This window comes from Acinonyx jubatus, chromosome B3 (assembly GCF_027475565.1).
Source record: "Acinonyx jubatus isolate Ajub_Pintada_27869175 chromosome B3, VMU_Ajub_asm_v1.0, whole genome shotgun sequence".
Taxonomy (NCBI): domain Eukaryota; kingdom Metazoa; phylum Chordata; class Mammalia; order Carnivora; family Felidae; genus Acinonyx; species Acinonyx jubatus.
Genome location: NC_069386.1, coordinates 50,882,242 through 50,906,383, shown reverse-complemented (window position 1 = coordinate 50,906,383; position 24,142 = coordinate 50,882,242). Strand labels below are relative to the sequence as shown.

Below are 24,142 nucleotides of genomic sequence, written 5' to 3'. Positions count from 1 at the left end.
TATGCATCAGTACTCCTGTATCCCCTTGGGTAAATTCCTAGCAGTGCTATTGCTGGGTCATAGGGTAGGTCTATTTTTAATTTTCTGAGGAACCTCCACACTGCTTTCCAGAGCGGTTGCACCAGTTTGCATTCCCACCAACAGTGCAAGAGGGTTCCCGTTTCTCCACATCCTCTCCAGCATCTATAGTCTCCTGATTTGTTCATTTTAGCCACTCTGACTGGCGTAAGGTAGTATCTGAGTGTGGTTTTGATGTGTATTTCCCTGATGAGGAGCGACGTTGAGCATCTTTTCATGTGCCTCTTGGCCATCCGGATGTCTTCTTTAGAGAAGTTCTATTCGTGTTTTCTGCCCATTTCTTCACTGGATTATTTGTTTTTCGGGTGTGGAGTTTGGTGAGCTCTTTATAGATTTTGGATACTAGCCCTTTGTCCAATATGTCATTTGCAAATATCTTTTCCCATTCCGTTGGTTGCCTTTTAGTTTTGTTGTTTCCTTTGCAGTGCAGATGCTTTTTATCTTGAGGAAGTCCCAATAGTTCATTTTTGCTTTTAATTCCCTTGACTTTGGAGATGTGTCAAGTAAGAAATTGCTGCGGCTGAGGTCAGAGAGGTCTTTTCCTGCTTTCTCCTCTAGGGTTTGGATGGTTTCCTGTCTCACATTAGGTCCTTCATCCATTTTGAGTTTATTTTTGTGAATGGTGTGAGAAAGTGGTCTAGTTTCAACCTTCTGCATGTTGCTGTCCAGTTCTCCCAGCACCATTTGTTAAAGAGACTCTTTTTTCCATTGGATATTCTTTCCTGTTTTGTCAAAGATTAGTTGGCCATACGTTTGTGGGTCCAATTCTGGAGTCTCTATTCTATCCCATTGGTCTATGTGTCTGTTTTTGTGCCAATACCATGCTGTCTTGATGATTACAGATTTGTACTAGAGGCTAACGTCTGGGATTGTGATGCCTCCTGCTTTGGTCTTCTTCTTCAATATTACTTTGGCTATTTGGGGTCTTTTGTGGTTCCATACAAATTTTAGGATTGCTTGTTCTAGCTTCGAGAAGAATGCTGGTGCAATTTTGATTGGGATTGCATTGAATGCGTAGATAGCTTTGGGTAGTATTGACATTTTGACAATATTTATTCTTCTAATCCATGAGCACGGAATGTTTTTCCATTTCTTTATATCTTCTTTAATTTCCTTCATAAGCTTTCTATAGTTTTCAGAATACAGATCTTTTACATCTTTGGTTAGAGTTATTCCTAGGTATTTTATGCTTCTTGGTGCAATTGTGAATTGGATCAGTTTCTTTATTTGTCTTTGGGTTGCTTCATTTTTAGCGTATAAGAATGCAACTGATTTCTGTACATTGATTTTGTATCCTGCGACTTTGCTGAATTCATGTGTTCTAGTAGACTTTTTGTGGAGTCTATTGGGTTTTCCATGTATAATATCATGTCATCTGCAAAAAAATGAAAGCTTGACTTCATCTTTGCCAACTTTGATGCCTTTGATTTCCTCTTGTTGTCTGATTGCTGATGCTAGAACTTCCAACACTATGTTAAACAACAGCGGTGTGAGTGGACACCCCTATCATGTTCCTGATCTCAGGGGGAAGGCTCTCAGTTTCTCCCCATTGAGGAGGATAGTAGCTGTGGGCTTTTCATAAATGGCTTTTATGATGATTAAGTATGTTCCTTCTATCCCAACTTTCTCCAGGGTTTTTATTAAGAAAGGACGGTGAATTTTGTCAAATGCCTTTTCTGCATCGATTGACAGGATCATATGGTTCTTATCTTTTCTTTCATTAATGTGATATATCACACTGATTGATTTGCGAATGTTGAACCAGCCCTGCAGCCCAGGAATGAATCCCACTTGATCATGGTGAATAATTCTTTTTATATGCTGTTGAATTCGATTTGCTAGTATCTTATTGAGAATTTTTGCATCCATATTCATCAGCGATATTGGCCTGTAGTTCTCTTTTTTTTGCTGGGACTCTGGTTTAGGAATCAAAGTAATGCTGGCTTCATAGAATGAGTCTGGAAGTTTTCCTTCCCTTTCTATTTTTTGGAACAGCTTGAGAAGGATAGGTATTATCTCTGCTTTAAATGTCTGGTAGAATTCCCCAGGGAAGCCATCTGGTCCTGGACTCTTATTTGTTGGGAGATTTTTGATGACTGATTCAATTTCTTCACTGGTTATGGGTCTGTTCAAGCTTTCTATTTCTTCCTGTTTGAGTTTTGGAAGTATGTGGGTGTTTAGGAATTTGTCCATTTCTTCCAGGTTGAACAGTTTGTTGGCATATAATTTTTCCCTGATAATTGCTTGTATTTCTGAGGGATTGGTTGTAATTATTCCATTTTCATTCATGATTTTATCTATTTGGGTCATCTCCCTTTTCTTTTTGAGAAGCCTGGCTAGAGGTTTATCAATTTTGTTTATTTCTTCAAAAAACCAACTCTTGGTTTCATTGATCTGCTCTACAATTTTTTTAGATTCTGTATTATTTCCGCTCTGATCTTTATTATTTCTCTTCTTCTGCTGGGTTTGGGGTATCTTTGTTGTTCTGCTTCTATTTCCTTCAGGTGTGCTGTTAGATTTTGTATTTGGGATTTTTCTTGTTTCTTGAGATAGGCCTGGATTGTAATGTATTTTCCTCTCAGGACTGCCTTCACTGCATCCCAAAGCATTTGGACTGTTGTATTTTCATTTTCATTTGTTCCCATATATTTTTAAATTTCTTCTCTAATTGCCTGGTTGACCCACTCACTCTTTAGTAGGGTGTTCTTTAACCTCCATGCTTTTGGAGGTTTTCCAGACTTTTTCCTGTGGTTGTTTACAAGCTTCACAGCATTGTGGTCTGAAAGTGTGCATGGTATGATCTCAATTCTTGTATACTTATGAAGGGCTGTTTTGTGACCCAGTATGTGATCTATCTTGGAGAATGTTCTATGTGCACTTGAGAAGAAAGTATATTCTGTTGCTTTGGGATGTGGAGTTCTAAATATATCTGTCAAGTCCATCTGATCCAATGTATCATTCAGGGCCCTTGTTTCTTTACTGATCCTGTGTCTAGATGATCTGTCCATTGTTGTAAGTGGAGTATTAAAGTCACCTGCAATTACCACATTCTTATCAATACGGTTGCTTACATTTGATTGTTTTATATATTTGGGGGTGCGTGTATTCGGTACATAGACATTTATAATTGTTAGCTCTTCGTGATGGATAGACCCTGTAATTATTATATAATGCCCTTCTTCATCGCTTCTTACAGCCTTTAATTTAAAGTCTAGTTTGTCTGATGTAAGTATGGCTACTCCAGCTTTCTTTTGACTTCCAGTAGCATGATAGATAGTTCTCCATCTCCTCACTTTCAATCTGAAGGTGTCCTCAGGTCTAAAATGAGTCTCTTGTAGACAGCAAATAGATAGGTCTTGGTTTTTTATCCATTCTGATACCCTATGTCTTTTGGTTGGAGCATTTAGTCCATTTACATTCAGTGTTCTTATTGAAAGATGTGGGTTTAGAGTCATTGTGATGTCTGTAGGTTTCATGCTTGTAGTGATGTCTCTGGTACTTTGTCTCACAGGGTCCCCCTTAGGATCTCTTGTAGGGCTGGTTTAGTGGTGATGAATTCCTTCAGTTTTAGTTTGTTTGGGAAGACCTTTATCTCTCCTTCCATTCTGAATGACAGACTTGCTGGATAAAGGATTCTCAGCTGCATATTTTTTCTGTTCATCACATTGAAGATTTCCTACCATTCTTTTCTGGCCTGCCAAGTTTCAGTAGATAGGTCTGCTACTACTCTTATGTGTCTACCTTTGTAAGTTAAGGCTTTTTATTCCTAGCTGCTTTCAGAATTTTCTCTTAATCCTTGTATTTTGCCAGCTTCACTATGATATGTCATGCAGGAGAGCAATTCAAGTTACGTCTAAAGGGAGTTCTCTGTGCTTCTTGGATTTCAATGCCATTTCCCTTCCCCAGATCAGTGAAGTTCTCAGCTATGATTTGTTCAAGTACACCTTCAGCCCCTTTCTCTCTCTCTTCCTCTTCTGGAATTCGTATTATTTGGATATTGTTCTGTTTGATTGCATCACTTAGTTCTCTAATTCTCCCCTCATACTCATGGATTTTTTTATCTCTCTTTTTCTCAGCTTTCTCTTTTTCCATAATTTTATCTTCTAATTCACCTATTCTTTCCTCTGCCTCTTCAATCCATGCTGTGGTTGCTTCCATTTTATTCTGCACCTCATTTATAGCAGTTTTTAGCTCCTCATGACTATTTCCTAGTCCCTTGATCTCTGTAGCAATAGATTCTCTACTGTCCTCTATACTTTTTTCAAGCCCAGCGATTAATTTTATGACTATTATTCTAAATTCTTGTTCTATTATATTGCTTAAATTGTTTTTGATCAATTCGTTAGCTGTCGCTACTTCCTGGAGTTTCTTTTGAGGAGAATTCTTTGTTTTGTCATTTTGGGTAGTCCCTGGGGTGTCTCCAAACTGCAGGGCACTTCCCCTGTACTGTCCAGAGTAACTTGTGTTGGTGGGCGGGGCCGCAGTCAGACCCAATGTCTGCCCCGAGCCCACCGCTGGGGCCACAATCAGACTGGTGTGTACCTTATCTTCCCCTCTCCCAGGGGCAGGACTCACTGTGGAGTGGTGTGGCCCCTGTCTGGGCTACTTGCACACTGCCAGGCTTGTGGTGCTGCTTCGATGGGATCTGGCGTATTAGCTGGGGTGAATCCGCAAGGTGCACAGGGGCGGGAGGGGCAGGCTTAGCTCGCTTTGCTGTTGGTGGTCTCCTGTGGGAGCGGTCCCTCTTCCGTGGGACTCCTGTCTACACTTGGCTCCAGAGAGTCTGTTCTCCTAGTCTTCTGGCAGTTTTCTGGGTTATTTAGGCAGATGTGGGTGGAATCTAAGCGATCAGCAGGACGTGGTGAGCCCAGCATCCTCCTACACCACCATCTTCCCTAGGTCTCCCTTAAGTCTTTTCTCCTCTGCTTTTCTAACATTCACATTATACCACTTCACTTTTGCAAAAGGCCTACATTAGTACCTGTTTCGCTAACCAAAAGAAATCCACAGAGGATTTTTTACAGAAAAGCTAAACAGTGTTTAGTGTTTGTTTTCAGTGAGCCATTAGAGGCAGCACACACCCAGAGCAGTGAGGGTGGCCCCGCCCAGCTCCTTGGCAGGGAACTACGCTGAGCATCTCAGCATCACCCTGCCATACCTCTGAACTGTGTTTGTGAACATCTGTGCTTCATCTTGACTTATTTTGTGCATCCATTAGCAAGATGTGTCCCAAGGCATCAGAAAAGCCTAAGAGCGGTTACTTTTGGGGTCTAGCAATGCTCAAAAACTTTTCCATGTAAGTTAATGGTATTTTTTCTTTGCTTTATACCATTTCAGCTTACAAAAGTTTTCATATGAACAATCTGCTTTTGGATAGCGGGGGAAACCTGTACTCAGTATTTTCTCACAGTACCTTTCAAAGTCATAGTCTTCCTAACATTTTTTTTTAATGTGTATTTATTTTGAAAGACAGTGAGCACAGGGAAGGGCAGAGAGAGGGGGAGAGAGAGAATCCCAAGCAGGCTTCATGCTGTCAGTGTAGAGCTTGACATGGGCTCAACTGTGAGATCATGACCTGAGTGCAAGTCAAGAGTAGGGGCTCTACCAACTGAGTCACCCAGGCGCCCCTTCCTGACACTTTATTTATTTATTTAAAAAAAATTTTTTTTTCCCTTAATGTTTATTTTTGAGAGAAAGAGAGACAGAGTGTGAGTAGGAGAGGGGAAGAGAGAGAGGGAGACACAGAATCCAAAGCAGGCTCCAGGCTCCAGGCCGTCAGCACAGAGCCCAATACGGGTTTCAAACTCACAAACCATGAGATCATGACCTGAGCTGAAGTAGGAGGCTTAATCACCTGAGCCACCCAGGTGCTCCCACTACTTAACACTTTAAATGAAAAAGAATATTCCATCTTTGCCATATGTCAGAATAGATCACCTACTGTGGTTGTTTGTAAGAAATCCACAAATGTACTACACCATCCATATCATTTTAGTTTATATATTTTAACATCAGTATTTTACAAAATAGAAAATAAATCATGTACAATTCTAATATCATTTCTTAGTATTTCCTGACAGTCCTTTTTCTACATACATACTTTAAAAAAAATACAACTGTAGTAAAACTGAATCCTTATACTCTACCACCACCAAATCCTTGAATTCTGTAGTGTATTCAGTTGACTAAAGAATAGTGTGTCCTCAAGGTCAGGTTTGATGCCCAAAGGGGGCTTATGTCTGGTAAAGAAGATTTTTTAAATTAATTTATTTATTTTGAGAGAGAGAGAAAGGCAGAGAGAGAGAGAGAGAGAGGAAAAGAGAGAGAGAATTCCAAGCAGGCTCTGCGCTGTTGGCATGGTCTGACGTGGGGCTCGAACTCACAAACTATGAGATCATGACCTGAGCCGAAACCAAGAACTAGATGCTCAACCAACTGAGCCACTCAGGCACCCCTGGTAAAGAAGATTTTTTAACTTTCATTATTCTATCTAAACAATATATTCTAAGAGAGGAGAAGGAAGGTAAGAGGACAAGGAACTGAGTTCAAACTGTAAGTCACTGAAAGCATATCCCAATGTCTTCCCTATCAACTGGGAAATATGAGAGTTAAGACTAAACTAAAAGCACCTTTTTTTAAATAAGCTTACCCTACCAGCATCTGTAGGAAAAGTCAAAACCATTAAACCTAGACCAGTGCCGAGTCCCAAAGATTATTAGTCTAATAGGTACTGTCCTGCCTCTGACAGGTACCATTTTACATACTGTGGTCCAAATGTGGTCTGTAGTAATATTGTCATAAGTTATCAAGACTTATAAGTTCAAGAGTTATCTGCAAATTAAATGCACACCAGCAGGGCACCTGGGTGGCTCAGTTGGTTAAGCGACCGACTTCGGCTCAGGTCATGATCTCACAGTTTGTGAGTTCAAGCCCCGCGTCGGGCTCTGTGCTGACAGCTCAGGGCCCGGAGCCTACTTCAGATTCTGTGTCTCCCCCTCTCTCTACCCCTCCCCTGCTCATGCTCTGTATCTCTCCTTCAATAATAAATAAACGCTAAAAAAATAGTTAAAAAAATGCACACCAGCAAGCGTGAGCTCTGAAATTGGCAATCTAATACAAGTACTTATGGGTATCTGCCCAGCTTACCTGGAATACCACTCTGGATTTCTCTAAAAGGTAAGTTCTCATATTGGCACCAATGATTCGATATCTCTTATCAAAACCAATTTCAATATACTTCCCAAAACGGCTGCTGTTATCATTCCTGGTTGTCTTAGCATTTCCAATGGACTAAGAAGCAAAGGGAAAAATAATATTTTAGAAGTATAGTTCATGACATGACATTTACAGAGTTTGTTCAGGGAGAGAAAGGACAGAATAGAACACAACCCTTTATAACTGATTCTTTTAAGAACAGAACCAATTTTGCCCCTGCAGGCACCAGGGTATGCTTTGCCCACTGTGCAACCACACAGATACCCACTAATAGTTCATATCTGTCTTGTTATTCTCACACAAATTATTTTCAGAAACAGCAAACCTGAGCACAGTGGCTAGGGGATTTTCACACCATTTGTGGTATCAGAACACGCTCATTGAAGTCAACAAGGAAAGAAACGGATGGGAATGGGGGCTGCCAAGGCAAGACCTCTTAGTTATACACTTGGGTTTGGATTTCCTGAAAAACTTGGGCTGTGTAATATAAATAAGCTGGTTAAGACAAATTAATATTTTCATGGAGATGCTATTCCGGTGTTCAGAGCCTCATTAGCTAGAAGTTTCTATCATTTTACCCTGTGACAACAAAGGCCTAGTTGGACTGTTTATTAACAGAGTATTAATAATTACCCACTCAATTCAAAGCCATTTTCTGAAACCAGACATACTAAAATCTGCCCTTGGAATTTGATAGTTTTCTCTATCTTGCAAAACATCTGCTATAGAATTCATAGAATGTAACTTTCTGCTAATTTTTTATATGACTTTAAAAATTAAGGTAACATACATACTACTGTTTTCAATGTTTATTTATTTTGAGAACGGGGAAGAGGGGCAGAGGAAAAGACAGAGAATCTCAGGTAGGCTCCATGCTCAGCATGGAGCCTGACATGGAGCTCAGTCTCACAGCTATGAGGTAATGACCTGAGCCAAGATCATGACCTAAGCCAAAATCAAGAGTCAGATGCCTAACTGACTGAGACACCCAGATGCCCCTCATACGTACTACTTTCTGACTTAGGTAACATGCTTCCATAAAGTTTTGTTTCAAGGCAAAGCAAAAAACAAGTGTAGTAAGAAAAGCAAGTGTTCACATAATGCATATATTAAATGTTTAATAAACAATTTCACATACGATTAATACCATTTACTGTACAAAGCCTAAGACTATCAGAATTAATATATTAAAGTCGTAGCAGAGAGAAAGGCGTGAAAATGCTCTGGTGTATTAAAAAAGCAATACAAATATAAGTGATGAAAACAGTAATAACAGCCACAAAAAATCAACACATTAGATTCTCTGATCAAAGAAAGCACATTTTCACTCTGTGAAATACAAGGCAGATATTGTTCTATTTTGCTTTGGCAGTGAGAACACTGCTATATTTCAGATTAACATTTTAAATGGAAAGAGTGATGGAAAGCTATCTTTCAAGCAAAATAAGAGTGAACTAATATAGCCTAAGATAATTTAACAATACATTTACTTAGATATTCCCTTTCTTGATGGCATGAAAAGTACAACAAAAAAATCTCCATATATTCCAGTTATTTTTATTTTATTTAGAAAAGGAAATTAATGATAAATGCAGGATTTTCTCTCACCACTCTGTCACAGAGCAGAGGAAGACGATGTAGTAATTATGGCAATGGCAGTAATAGCCACCGAGTGTTTACCAGGCACTGTCCCAAGCACCTTTCTGCCAGCAACTAAGGAAGCTGGGGAAGGGGGCGCCACAGCCACTCCTTCCTCCCTGACTCTATTCCACCTTCCAGATGCCAGCTCTCTCCTATCTACTCACAGTGGGAGTCAGAGCGGCCAAGCTGTCAAAACAGCACTACACTCTATTAGAATCTGCAGTGAGTAGGCCAGGGTTGAAACAAATTCCTCCCCTCTGTCTTTGAGTGAAATGTATTTAAACATTGGGCAAAGAATGGTAGAAGAAGCAAATGAAATAGAAGTCTGAAGATCTGGGTATTAGACCAGGCCCTATTACCAACTTGCCAACATTTAATCCTCTGAGAAATGCTAGTGACTCCAAATGTAAACTGCCTAGGTGACATGAGCTCCAGGGTCCTTTTCAAAACTAAAACTATATGATGCTAAGCCTTGAACCTGGTAAGGAAAGGTTCTATATACAAACAATACCTTTTGTTCATTCCCTCTAATTGCTCCCTCTGCCTTTTAAGTACTATATTTACAACAGACCCCGTTAATGCTATTTTCATTTCAGTTAGCAAGAAACTTCTAAGGAAAAGTTTTGTGGTCTTGATTGTACTACTGATTTCAGTGAAGTGTTGAGTGAGTTCCTCCTCTTTACTAAAAGCACATAAAAGTCTTCAACTATGGTTATTAAAGATGTAAAAGAACTATTAAGATCCAGTATGCCCCAAGAATATTTCCCTGTCCCCATCTTAGGATGAAAATTTCCTAGAGAAAAGGAGGAAAAGAAAACGTGAAAAAATGAGCAAAAAAGATTCATTTCTCTGCGCCTCATTTGTATTTTGCCAAAGGAGCCTATGCTGAGGATGAGCTTGCTTTCTAGAGGATAATGTGGAAATCCCCTTAGCCACTGGGCTGTGATGTTAATGTAGGACGCTCATTATCCCAGAAGTTTCAGATCACTGGAGACCCAGACATGCCATCCTTGACATCACAGTAAAGGACTCTGATATAGAGATGCAGTCTTGAGAAGCAGGTTTAAAGTTACAAACTTTCTAGGTCACATACTCAATATTTCATCTGTCTTCCTCCTATGACTGCAAACCCTTTGATACCATTCTTAAGCCCCAGATTCCACTTTAATCTTTTAAATTGGTATGCCCTCATTTGTAGTTATTGAAAATTAGTTCTCTCTGTGCCAAACTTTCTTAATCCAAATTCCTTTTGAAAAACTACACAATGTAGAAGGGAATAGCTAAGCATAATTTTTTTGTTCAGTCTAGCAAACAAAGTAAATTCTTTCTAAGTACATATTAAAAAGTAGTATTTGTGGCCATTCTACTATCTCTCCTGCTAACACAAGTGAACTATGTATTGTGGAAAAACCGATGTACTACTTTTTGAATGAGAATATAGCAAAGTCATAAAATATGTCAATCAACTTGACATATTCTAGAAGGTTCATTTTGGACTTACATTATTATACGGTCCAGGCCTAGAAAAGGTGGGGTTCCTGGATGCCATCACAACTTAGACTGGGATATTCTGACATTAGGGACTAAGAATGAGCTAAATTATTGCCAAATACAGAGAATTTGTTGTTGTGACCAAAAATAGTCAAACTGATGGTAAGAAGCAAAGCAAAGGCCTGTTGTTTTCTGCCCCAAACCCAAAACATGGCTCTACAGATTATATTTCCCCAATATTAACTGTGGCATCCAGCACTACAGTTGGCATCTGTAGCTTAAATTCTTTCGAAATCTTAATATTTGCTTAAATTCTCTACTACTCTTTTTGGCATAAACCTCTGTTTCCCCCAGTCTGTGCCACTTCAGAAAGCTTCTCCAGTTCTCTTTCCACAGTGCACTTAGCCCAGGCAGCCCCATAACTTCCCCAGCATATCCTGTCCTCTCAATCCCAAGAACAGAAGTTCCGCTGCTCTGGAGGACAGCCCTGTGGGCAATGGGTCACAGCACTCTGTTCTGAAGTGTCACACATGGCACTGCAAACCAGGCACAATTACCTCTGGACTGATTATTGCAAAAACCACTTGTACCACAGGTGCACCAGGCCAGTTCTAAACTCCGTCTGTGTTTGGGTGACAAATAAGGCTTGACAAAGGAAAAAAACAGGAATAAACAATGCTGACTTGAATTCTCAATGAGAAAGGTTTGTTCCTCCCTGTCTAAAATAATTTCTCTCCATTATTAATGAGAAATACTTTTCTCCATTTAATGGGACTACTTGCAAAAATGTTTGACTTTCTTAAAATCGTATTAATAGACACATAATTATCTAACTACAAATCCTGGAATATTCAAATTCTCACACAAACAGGTCCACTTTCTTTGGAATGAGCATTTCCACTCTGTATACATATTTCACCTTTGAAAGCACATCCTTTTGTAGTTGTCTTTTCTCAGGAATTTATTAAATTGTACTGAATTTCTTTTTCTAGCCTACAGCTTTGTGATATGCTAGACAAAAACAAGAAGAAAAATGTTCATAAGATCATAACTTAAGCTTATAGTTAAAATCTGGGGGAAAAATATAGAAAAGGCTAACAGGTTGTACTAAGTATAGAAAATGAAATGTGGGCAAAGGGATGATAAAATTCTTCATGCTTGAGCGTGGAGAATCCTATGAACTCAGAATTAGAGGGAAATGAGGAACACACTTCTACTACAAGGAACAATAGATAGGAGTCAAATAACTAGGAGAATAGAAATTTAGAAAATGAAATACCACTACCAGCTATTTAGAGGCAACAATTCAAAGGTAGGTTAAAAGTGCAGGATTATGGAATAAAGTAAATGCCTCCATAGCTGGGCTTTACTCAAATGTCTACCTTACTGACTTTTTACTTTTCTGAGGTTTCTTCTTACTAATATGTGGAAAAGTATTTTCCTACTTTTAGTGGCCAGGACATCCTCAACTTTCTTACATGTGCTGTTTCAATTTTTTGGGCATGTTTCTCAAGAAAATATAGTAACAAGGTCAAGGCTGCTGCTGTCTTACCTCCATAATGGGGTTGGAGGCCAAGACCTTTTCCTCAACATTGGCTTCACTGGCAGAACCACTTACAGTTGCAAAGTATCGCATGGCATACTTAGCTGAAACTGTTTTCCCTGCCCCAGACTCTCCACTTACGATGATGGACTGATTTCGTTCATCTCTGTAAAACAAAGAAGAGTAACTGTCAGTGCTGCCCACTTCTGAATGTTATTAACATTATTTCCTCTGTGCTCTCATCAAAGAGCCATGGTGAATTTCTCCTGGTTCATATGTCCAGCAATGTGGGAAGGAACATAAGAATGATATTTCCTAATAAAAGTAACTACTTACAGGGGCATCTGGGTGGCTCAGTCAGTTAAGCATGTGACTCTTGATTTTGGCTCAAGTCACTATCTCACAGGTTTGTGAGTTTGAGCCCCACAGTGGGCTCTGTGCTAACAGTGCAGAGCCTGCTTGGGATTCTCTCTCTCTCTCTCTCTCTCTCTCTCTCTCTCTCTCTCTCTCTTTCTCTGACCTTCCCCTACACACATGTGCATTCTATCTCTAAATAAATAAATAAATAAATAAATAAATAAACTTAAAAAAAATAACTACTCATAAACTAGTAATGAACAGAGAGGGCGAAGAAGATATAAAGCATCGAATCAGAGAACATCACATCTGAGGTGAACCTGTAATAGAGGGTCTCTGAATTTTTTGTGTGTACATGTCTCAAACACATTATTTAATTTCTGGATAATAATTCTAGTATACTACAGTACAGTCCTTAAAGTAACATCTCCCACGAACTCCAGCTTCTGCTGAAAGTGTCCTCATTAGTAGAGAAGAAACGCTTCATTTATTTGTTGGTGATTTGTTCAAATATGTCACAACTCAAAAACTACTATTACCTCTTTAATTCACCCACACAATGACTCAAAAACTCTGATATACTTGCTCATAAGACTATCATTTCTTTGAGGATAAAGACCTAGATCATCTTTACCTTTAATATCCAGCACCTAATCCAGAGCCCGACACATCACAGAAACTCAATAAATGTGTATTGATTATAAGTAAATAAAACTTCAATGAGCAACCTAGCCTAAGAATAAATCTTTCTGTTTAGACTACAATTTCTACTAGGACAGAAGTAGGAAATTGTACTTCCTAAGATGGAACCTGCAATCAGCTTTTTATCAAAATAACAGAACAAGTACATAAAGGTGATATCATTTGTGCCCTTAATTTGCAAAGGGACAGGATCAGGATGATATCAAAGATTTTTAGTGGGACTATCCTACAAGGCCACAAGATGGGGAGGTTATTCTACTATAGAAGATGATCTTTTTATCTTTAAAAGGAGACTTATTTATCCAACAAATATACCTACTACACCTATCAAACACCTACTACATGCCAAACATTGTGCTAAATACTAGGGATACAAATTAAATAAGCTGGGATCCGTGTCCTCAGTGGTGAATGGTCTAACAGGAATGAGAGACCTAGTAATTCAAGATTATAATACTTGTGATGGGGCACTGAAAGGAGGAAGAGGTGATCAGGGAAGGCTCCCTAGAGAAGATACCAGAACAAGGTCTAGAATGATAACTAGGAAAAAGCAAGGGACGAGGAAGTCAGAAAGGAAACATACCAGGGAAAAGAGACAACAAAATAAAAGCTCAGAAGCATGAGAAGTTATATTATAATTATAATGAGAAGTTATAATTCAATTTGGCTGGAACATGGAGTTATGACAGATAAGGTTGCAGAAATGACCAAGAACATGATCACAAAGTTCTTACATGAGAGGTTAAGGAATCTGAAGTTTACCTAAAAATGATGGAGTGCCATTATAGGGTTTTACACAGAAAATAACACAATCTAATTAGTAAAAATCACTCTGGCAGCAATATGGACTATGGGCCGCAGGGTGTCCAGATGTAAAATTATCAAAGTGTGAGTAAAGGTTGTGGTGGGACTGACTGAGAGAGGTAGATGGGTTTCAGAGACACCAAAGTGATAGAATCCACAGTACTTGGCAGTAAATTTTCAAAGCAGAAATTTAGGACTTTTCTGAGGAAAAGTTTCTTTTTCTTTTGAGAAATGAGGCTAACTGTCTTATTTATAGACCTTGAAAAATACAGTAGGAGTACGCAGTTCAGGCCTGAGTATGCACACTTACATCACATTACCAGGACAGATAGCAGCCTATTCCTAACACCCAGACTCCCATATTGTGGGGAAAATCAGGAGGATCAAGGTGACACACTAAGGAATGTTTAATTTGTATAGTACAAGCTTGCATGTAATCCCCATTTTTATGACACATCATGGAACCTCAAAGTCATCATCTCATCATCTTTCTTTTTATTTGAATTTACAGATGGAACTGAATACTCCCATTGCCTCTGTTGATTCATGGCTGATTTCAAAATAAATCATCTAATAAAACAGTTCTCATTTTGGTGCCAGTGCACTTTCTTTTAGTCATTTAAAATGTCCCCAGAATTCACCTTTTTTCAATACATTAATCAAGGCATAGTATCAATAGTTTTTGGATTCCCTTCTACAGTATGAGTGGAAAAATTATCTCTTTGTAATTTCTGCATGATCAGTTCTGTCACTGTGCCTGTGTGACAGCACTCCTTCCAAGAGCAAACAAGGTGAGGAGGCTTCCACAAGTCTGACGAAATTATTAATGGGAACTGCTATTCTAAACTGTACTGCGTTTAAAAGGCTACTTCCAAGTCTTAATATCAAAATGTTATATCAAAAATCTAAAAGTTCATGTGAAATAGCCCTTTCCTATAGTCTGGGGAAGAAGAAAAATATTAAAGATGATAAGATCAAAAACTATTCAAATGAACAGAGATTTGGACAAATACATACATATATGCACTGATATAAAGCACATGCCATATACATTTTCTTTTCCAGGATATAGGATCCTGGATCCATATGATCAATAGTTTTTAAAATTTTTAAGGGATTTTATTATTTCTTTTATATTTCCCTGACTTTTTGGCAGGCTTCCCTTTTTTACCAAGGTTAGTAGAGCATTCCAATATATAAATAAGCACCACTCTTTCATTATATAAGCTCCTTTGCATCCAGGTTCTAATTTTAGATCATAGCTTAGAACAATTGCATGACCTCTATGGGTCACAGTTTTCTCATCTTTAAGATTAAATAGTACCCAAAGTCCTTCTCAAATTCTAAAGTACTATAATCTAAAAGTCTAACTCTGGAGTGGATTTTTCAAACCTTGGGTGGTCTACAGCCTGCACTCTAGCCAAGGTAAACTCTTAGGACCCAGAATCGTTGGGAAAGGACAGGCCTATAGACACTCAGATGGTCTTGAGTGGCCATATTTGAAATGAGCAACATTTCTTCTCTGGAGGATCCCTGGATTTAAGATGGCCAAAATCAAAAAAGGGCTACAATGAGGAAAAATGTAAAATAATCAATTCACCTGCTTTTATTATTTACAAATGTTTATTTATTTATTTTGAGAGAGAAAGAGTGCAAGTGCAGGAGAGGCAGAGAGAAAGGGAGAGAGAGAATCCCAAGCAGTTTCCATGCTGCCATTGCAGAGCCCAACGTGGAGCTCAATCTCACAAAACCATGAGATCATGACCTGAGCCGAAATCAAGAGTTAGACATTCGACCAACTGACCTACCCGGGCAATGCACTTAAATGCTTTTAAATTAAACACAGGAAGTAGAAATTTGTAGGTACAATAAAGTTTTTAAAATGTTTTTCAGTTCTACGTGGCCATACAAAGAAATGCCCAAAAGATAGAACAAGAGCGAGATAGGTAGAAGTGGGGAGCCAAGCAGAGACACAGATGAGAGAAGGTTAACACATAATAAAGACACACAAAAGGATAAACAGGAAAAGTATGACAGAGATGAGGAGAAAACAGACAAAACCATCAGGGACAAATATTTTATGGTTCACGCTTGCTTAGACCATGCACAAAAATAAATGCAAAATGGATTAAAGACCTAAAACCTTAATCCCTAGAAGAAAACATAGGCAGTAAGGTCTTTGACAGCAGCTGTAGAAAACATTTTTCTAGATATGTCTGTCTCCTTTGGTAAGGGAAACAAAAGCAAAATGAAACTACTTTTTTAATGTGTATTTATTTATTTTGAGAAAAAGAGAGAGTGTGTGTGCAAGTGGGACAGGGGCAGAGAGAAAAACCCAAGCAGGCTCTGCACTAACAGCGTATAGCCCAATGTGGGGCTCATGAACTGTGAGATCATGATCTGAGCTGAAATCAAGAGTCAGAGGCTTAACCGACTGTGCCATCAATGTGCCCTAAACTATTTTTATTTATCAAAATAAAAAGCTTTTGCACAATAAAACAAAAAAGGCAACCTACTGAATAAGAGAAGAGATTTGCAAATGACATATCCAATAAGGGGGTTAACATCCAAACTATTTAAAGAACTTATACAACTCAATACCAAAAACCCCCAAATAATCCAATTTAAAAATAGGCAGAAGCCATGAATAGACATTTTTCTAAAAAAGACATAGAGATGGCAAACAGACACATGAAAAGATGCTCGTCATCAATCATCATCAGGGAAATGCAAATCAAAACTAAAACGAGATATCACTTCACACCTGTCAGATGGCTAAAAGCAAAAAGAGAAGAAACAACAAATGTTGGCAAAGATGTGGAGAAAAAGGAACCCTCATGCACTGTTGGTGGGAATGCAAGCTGGTGAAGTCACTGTGAAAGACACTATGAGGTTCCTCAAAAATTTTTAAATAGAATCACCCTATCTATGATCCAGTAATTTCACTACTAGATATTTAGCCAAAAAAAAAAAAACAAAAAACCTATGAAAACACTAATTTGAAAATATAGATAGATAGAGATAGAGATACTCCTATGTTTACTACAGCATTATTTACAATAGCCAATATATGGAAGCAACCCAAGTACCCATCCATAGATAAATGGATAAAGATGTGGTATATTTACACAATGGAATGTTATTCAGCCATAAAAAAGACAGAGGTCTTACCCTGTGCAACAATATGGATGGACCTAGAAGATATTATGCTAAGTGAAATAAGTCAGTCAGAGAAAGACAAATACCATAATGTCATTCACATGTGGAATTTAAGAAACAAAATAAATGAACAAAGGAAAAAAGCCAAAAGAAAACAGATTTTTAAATACAGAGAACAAATTGGTGGTTGCCAAAAGGGAGGTGGGTGGGAGGATGAGTGAAATAGGTGAAGGGGATTAAGAGTCCACTTATCATGATGAAAAGTGAATAACGTATAGAATTACTGAATCATTATATTGTAAATGTGAAACTAGTATAACACTGTGTTATTTATACTTGAATAAAATAAATAAAAAATTTAAAAAAATTTATGGTTCAAGGTGAATATCATAGGTTACCCTTTTCTATTCATTTGAGCTGTGAGCTTTAAATGGTTATATATGTGTAAATAATAATTTATAGTTCTTTGAAATTTTGACTATCTGATCTGTCAGTATTTATAATGCTTCAAGTACTCTTGTCCTTATATTACAAGAACCTTCTTTCTACTTGTAGGATATAGATATCACTTCAAAAGCCAGACAAAACCAAGTTAAAGAACAGAGATTCTCCACTCTTCATCAAGGACAGATCAATCTGGACCATCTTAAGGCTGCATGAACCAAAGATTTATGATTTCCGGCTTGGCCAGTTCTCTCAAGGGCCTCTACAGTAATACCAAATACCTGGGTACTGGGTGTCTTGGAGGTAAGCTCTTCTGACCTGTTTTATCAATGGTGGTTGCAGGGGCTCTAATGTGAACTAAAAGCCCCCACCTAAAAATACTGTTTCATTCATTTATCCAAAAAACATGTAATGAACAGCCACAATGTGCCAATCATTTTATGACGATAAAAGACTCTGGGGCCATTGTTTATTGAGAGAGAATTGTACTTATTGAAAGTATAGTTAAAATATAGAGAAGTAATTGCTAGAAAAGAGGTCTATCCAGGAGAATATGAAACAAGGGAGGAAGGATATGAAATTGGTGGCAGATGTAAGAAGATGATGTCAGGAAATACTTTCTTGAAAAGGTGATGCCTTAATTGACTTTTACATGATTAGGAAAAACTAGGTTGTATAGGAAGAAGGCAATGGGAATTAAATTACATAGAAACACCTGAAATCTCAGGGGAAAAATTATTCAAGAATAGAATAGCCACTCTGGGTTAATGAAAGAGAAGAGTTACATCGTAGTCCATTTTCCTCCTTTGGTTTTCAGTATCTATATCTATCTAGTCTTTATACCTGTATCTATTTGGTCACCCCAACCTTTTCTTGTATCTATTAAGTTTTAATTTTATATCAGGTGTATTCTTTTATAGATTTTCCTTCTGAACTTTACCCTTTAAAAAATGTAATCTCTCTAGTTCATCATGGTCATATCGAATACTATTCATATCTTCTAAGACCATCAACCTCTTCTCTGCAAATTTAATGAGCATACTTCTCATTCACATCCTGGTCATTCATGACTCAGCTAAGTAATGCCAACCTCAGACCTGACTCATGCGGAACACAACTTAATATATCCACCCATGTTGATGTTGACTCTCTGATAGCCATCCACTGGGTGTTGCCATTTACTTTAGTTAAGTGTACAAGCACTGCATCTAATTTTTAGCTTATAAGTGAACATGTTTGCATTAAACAAAATCTAGAGGTTTACTTTTTTGCAGGCAATCAATCTAATTGTTTCTTATTTAATCACTTGTTAAAAAGAGAAAATAATATGTTCACGTGATATAAGGCTTTCTTCCAAAGCCATGTTTTTTACTGTAATGACTTAAAGATGTGGCTTCAGCCAGCATTATATTGACTCTAAAACCAGACAAAGACCCCAGTAAAAAGGAGAACTACAGACCAATTTCCCTGATGAACATGGATGTAAAAATTTTCAACAAGATACTAGCAAACCAAATCCAACAATACATTAAAAGAATTATTCACCACAATCAAGTGGGGTTTATTCCTGGGATGCAGGCTTGGTTCAATATCCACAAATCAATCAATGTGACAGATCACATTAATAAAAGAAAGGATAAGAACCACAAGATCCTCTCAATAGATGCAGAGAAAGCATTTGACAAAATACAGCACCCTTTCTTGATAAAAACCTCCAAGTAAGTAGGGATAGAGGGAACATACCTCAAGATCATAAAGGACATATACAAAAGACTCACAGCTAATATCATCCTCAATGGGGAAAAACTGAGAGCTTTCCCCCTAAGCTCAAAAACACAACAGGGAAAGGGTGCCTGGGTGGCGCAGTCAGTTAAGTATCCGACTTTGGCTCAGGTCATGATCTCACGGCTCATGAGTTCGAGCCCCACATTGGGCTCTGTGCTGACAGCTCAGAGCCTGGAGCCTGGTTTGAATCCTGTGCCTCCCTCTCTTTCTGCCCCTCCTCTGCTGGTGCGTGCTCTCTCTCTCTCTGTCTCTCTCTCTCTCTCGCTCTCTCTCTCTCTCTCTCTCAAAGATAAATAAGCAATAAAAAATTAAACAAACAAACAAAAAGAATGCAACCAAAATGTCCATTCTCACCACTGGTGTTCAACATAGTGTTGGAAGTCCTAGCCTCAGCAATCAGACAACACAAAGAAATAAAAGACATCCAAACTGGCAAGGAAGAAGTCAAATTTTCACTCTTCACAGATGATATGATACTCTATGTGGAAAACCCAAGACTCCACCAAAAAACTCCTAGAACTGATAATATGAATTCAGCAAAATCACAGGATATAAAATCAACATACAGCTATCAGTTGCATTTCTATACACCAATAATGAAGCACTAGAAAGAGAAATCAAGGAATCGATCCCATTTACAACTGCACCAAAACCCATAAAATACCTAGGAATAAAACTAACCAAAGAGGTCAAAGATCTGTATGCTAAAAACTATAGAAAGCTTATGAAAGAAACTGAAGAAGACACAAAGAAATGAAAAAAACATTCCATGTTCATTGATTGGGAGAATAAGTATTGTTAAAATGTTGATACTATTCAAGCAATCTACACATTCAATGTAATCCCTGTCAAAATAACACCAGCATTCTTCACAGAGCTAGAACAAACAATTCTAAAATTTGTATGGACCAGAAAAGACTCTAAGTAGCCAAAATAATGTTGAAAAAGAAAACTGGAGGCAGAAAACTGCCTCCAAAGCTGGAGGCATCACAATTCTGGACTTCAAGCTGTATTACAAAGTCGTAATCATCAAGACAGTATAGTAGTGGCACAAAAACAGATCAGTGGAACTGAACAGATAACCCAGAAATGGACCCACAAATGTATGGCCAACTAATCTTCGACAAAGCAGGAAAGAATATCCAATGGAAAAAAGACAGTCTCTTTAGCAAATGGTGCTGGGAAAACTGGACAGTGACATGCAGAAGAATGAACCAGGACCCCTTTCTTACATCATACACAAAAATAAACTCAAAATGGATGAAAGACCTAAGTGTAAGACAGGAAACCATCAAAATCCTATAGAAGAAAATAGGCAGCAACCAGTTTGACCTTGGCCACAGCAACTTCTTACTAGACAAGTGCCCCAAGGCAAAGGAAACAAAAGCAAAAATAAACTATTGGGCACCTTGGGTGGCTTGGTTGAGCATCTGACTCTTGGTTTTGGCTCAGGTCATGATCTCACGGTTTGTGAGTTTCAGCCCTGAATCAGGCTCCAAGCTGGCAGCACGGGGCCTGCTTGGGATTCTCTCTCTCTCTCTCTCTCTCTCTCTCTCTCTCTCTCTGCCCTTCCCCTGCTTGCACAATCAATCAATCTATCAATAGAATGTGCCGGCACACTGGTGAAAGCTGTGCTTTAGAGAGTCAGAGAAACAATTAAGGTCATTCAATTCCTGAGAAACCGGTCACACTGCTATCAGATCCTCTCATGTCAAATTGAATTCTCTGTTCCATCACTACAGAGCCTTAATATAAAGGTGCCTTAACAGAAATAGCCAGTTACATATATTTATAACTTTTATAGACTCATACTTACTGTATTTTAATGCTTCTACAACTTTACGGGGCAGCTAGTACCCACTAAGTGACAAATTTTTCAAGAATCCTGAAGAACAGTCATATACAAGGAGCTGAGGTAGTCTCAAAGTAAAACTTGAGTGGGATCATGAAGAATACATAAAAATCGGGCAGAAACAGGAGCTTGGAGAAGGAAATTCTAAGCTAAATAAAACATGCAAAATTTATGTATGCAATGTTAATTTGAGGGAGTAAATGTATTAGAATAGGGGAGTGTAATTGAAAATAAGAAAATGACCAAGAAGAAAGGTTTTGGAGTCTCAAAGCTAGAACCAAATACCAGCTCCTAGATTCTATTTATTAGGCTGACAGCCTGAACAAGTTATTTTCCTCAGTTTCCTCACCTGTAAGGCAGGGGTGATGATGTCTGCTCCCATGCTTGCACAGCAGACATCTAAACCTGGTAGCTCTTAATACAAGTTAATCTACCTTTATATATCATACCTAAAGTTTCTTATCAGGTAGCATATATTACTTCAAGTCTATTTGCATAAATAGGATACTTGGTACCACAGGGCAGCAGAGTCACAGTTGGTAACAGGAGAGATTTTATAATCTATAATAGCAGGCCAATGAAACTCAGGACAGAGAAGCCTTCAGAAAAACTGCCTAGGGGCCCCTGGGTGGCTTAATCAGTTAAGTGTCCAACTTCAGCTCAGGTCATGATCTCACAGTTCGTGGGTTTGAGCCCCATGTCGGGCTCTGTACTGACAGCTCACAGTCTGGAGCCTACTTCAGATTCTGTGTCTCCCTCTCTCTCTGCCCCTTCCCAATCTTACTCTGTCTCTCTCCATCTCTCAAAAATAAATAAACGTTGAAAAAAAATATTAAAAAGAAAAAGTGCCTAGCCAAATGAAAGAAGGAGCCACCCTAAGAAAAGGCCTAGCAATAAATAATCAAGAGTAATAGGGGTGCCTGGGTTGGTTGAGCTCAGTTGGTTGAGTGTCTGACTCCTGATTTCAGTTCAGGTCATGATCCCAGGGTCATGGGATCAAGTCCCATGACAGGCTATGAGCTGAACATAAAGCCTGCTTAAGATTTTCTCTTTCTCCCTCTACCATTCTCCCCTGCTTGCACACACTTTCTCTAAAAAATAAAAATAAAAATAAATAATTAAAAAAAACAATTAACAAAAAAAGGGGGGCGGTGCCTGGGTGGCTCAGTTGGTTAAGCATCTGACTCTTGATTTCGGCTCAGGTTGCATTTCATGGTCATGAGATCAAGCCCCAAGTTGGGGTCCACAATGGGCATGGAGCCTGCTTGGGATTCCCTCCCCCCAACCCCTCTCTCTTCCCCTTCCTTGCTTGTACACACATGCACACACATGCTCTCTCTTGCTCTCTCTCTCTCTCTCAAAAACTAAAAATACATTAAAAAAAAATTTTTTTTAAAGAATATAACCAGATGAGAGGCTAAAGTAAATGAAAAGAGAATATAGACCTAAGACTTCATAATGATGAGGACTGATGATAGTAACAGCCTATACTTAAATACTTATTAAAATTTTTAACTGAAGTATAGTTGACATAGAATGTTACATTCGTTTCAGGTGTACAACATAGTGATTCATTAAGTCTTTATGTTATGCTATTCAAAGTGCTTTTATGTTTATCATCTAATATACTTTTTATCTTTGAAGTAAGCACAACAGGTATTTTTTTTCCTTATTGGGGAAAATAACACAGAGAGGTTAGATGGCTTATCCAAGTTTAGAACAGAGCTCTATGAATGTCACATACCACACCTCCTGGTTTCCAAGAAGAAAGTCTATACCATGCTCCTTCTGCTTTACTACACAACTCCTTACCATAGTCTGCTCTCTACTAGGAAGAGCAAAATGCTTATGTATTAGTCTCCATGAAACAACAAGGTAACAAACGCATACCACAGAATACTATATAAGTGTCAAAGTAAACCATCCAGTGAAATTGCTCCATTTTATAGGTAATAAAACTGAGACTAAGGCAGATGAGGAGATTGAACCTTACATGGTTATTTATTGATGAATGTGTGATTAGTACAGAGCTCTTTTTCATTATACCAAGGTTATGCATATAAACTAATTTATGTCAAGAAAACCCAGGGTTGCCTGGGTGGCTCAGTCAGTTAAATTTCTGACCTCAGTCCAGGACTTTATGAACTCGGTTTGTGAGCCTGAGCCCTGAATTTGGCTTTGTGCTCACAAGTGCAAAACCTGCTTTGGATCCTCTGTTTCTTGCTTTTTCTGCCTCTGACCAGGTCCCCCCTCCCCACCCCTGCCTTGCATGCACACTCTTTCTCTCTCAAAATATTTTTTAAAAAAAGAAAACCTATAAATGAAACTTAGTCAAAAAAGTTTATTTACCTTTTACAATGGAAAGAAAAAAAACCAAATTGATCAATATTGCCTGGTTTTAAAGAAATAAAAGAAAAAAAATTATGTGTTAAGGAAAATTTACTGTCATTTAGTTACCAAAGAGCAATCAGTGCCAGCATGAGAAAAGACTGGCAAGAATGGGAAACAAGAACATGAGAAGAAAAACAGACACGGCAGCCCACTGACACTTGCACATCTCCTCTGTAAGTCAAAGGGACTATTAAAAGTAAGAGGCTAGACTATGAAGGTATTCTGTGAGGGCACTGCTCTCTATAAAAGCTTAGAAAGGAGTCCTGAGGCAAGGATCCTGGTTATTGCTATTGTCATTGGACATATGCCTACTGGGGAAGAATCATTTGTATCAGTTTTGTTTTGAGAATAGATACCTAAAATGAAACTCCAACCCTTCCTCCTCCCTCCCTTCCACCCCACATACAAAACCTGCTCTTCCTTCAATCTCTTCCATCTCAGTAAATGGCAACTTCCACTTTCTGGTGCTCAGACCAAATACCTTGCCTCCATCCCTGACTCCTCTTTTTCTTTCATACCCTCACATAAGCAAGCCTTTGTCCATTCTATCTTAAAAAATATCCAGAATCCATCCATCCACTCTTACCATCTTCATTAATATACTCTTCAACTGGATTATTATTTCTTAATTGGATCAATATAAAAACCTCCTAACTAGTCTCTTGGATTCTACCCTTGTC

The 24,142-nt window shown here is 38.4% G+C and overlaps 1 protein-coding gene across 4 annotated transcripts in view; it reads right to left on the bottom strand.

Moving 5' to 3' along the window:
• MYO5A (myosin VA) overlaps positions 1-24,142 on the bottom strand; it is a 192,484-nt gene that overhangs the window by 94,095 nt on the left and 74,247 nt on the right. For all 4 annotated transcript variants that reach the window (XM_027067263.2, XM_053224004.1, XM_027067266.2 and 1 more), the window contains exons 5-6: positions 11,978-12,134; positions 7,225-7,368 (exon numbers count right to left, since the gene is read on the bottom strand). In XM_027067263.2, the coding sequence (XP_026923064.1) occupies positions 7,225-7,368; positions 11,978-12,134 (301 nt within the window). The remainder of the gene's footprint in view (positions 1-7,224; positions 7,369-11,977; positions 12,135-24,142) is intronic.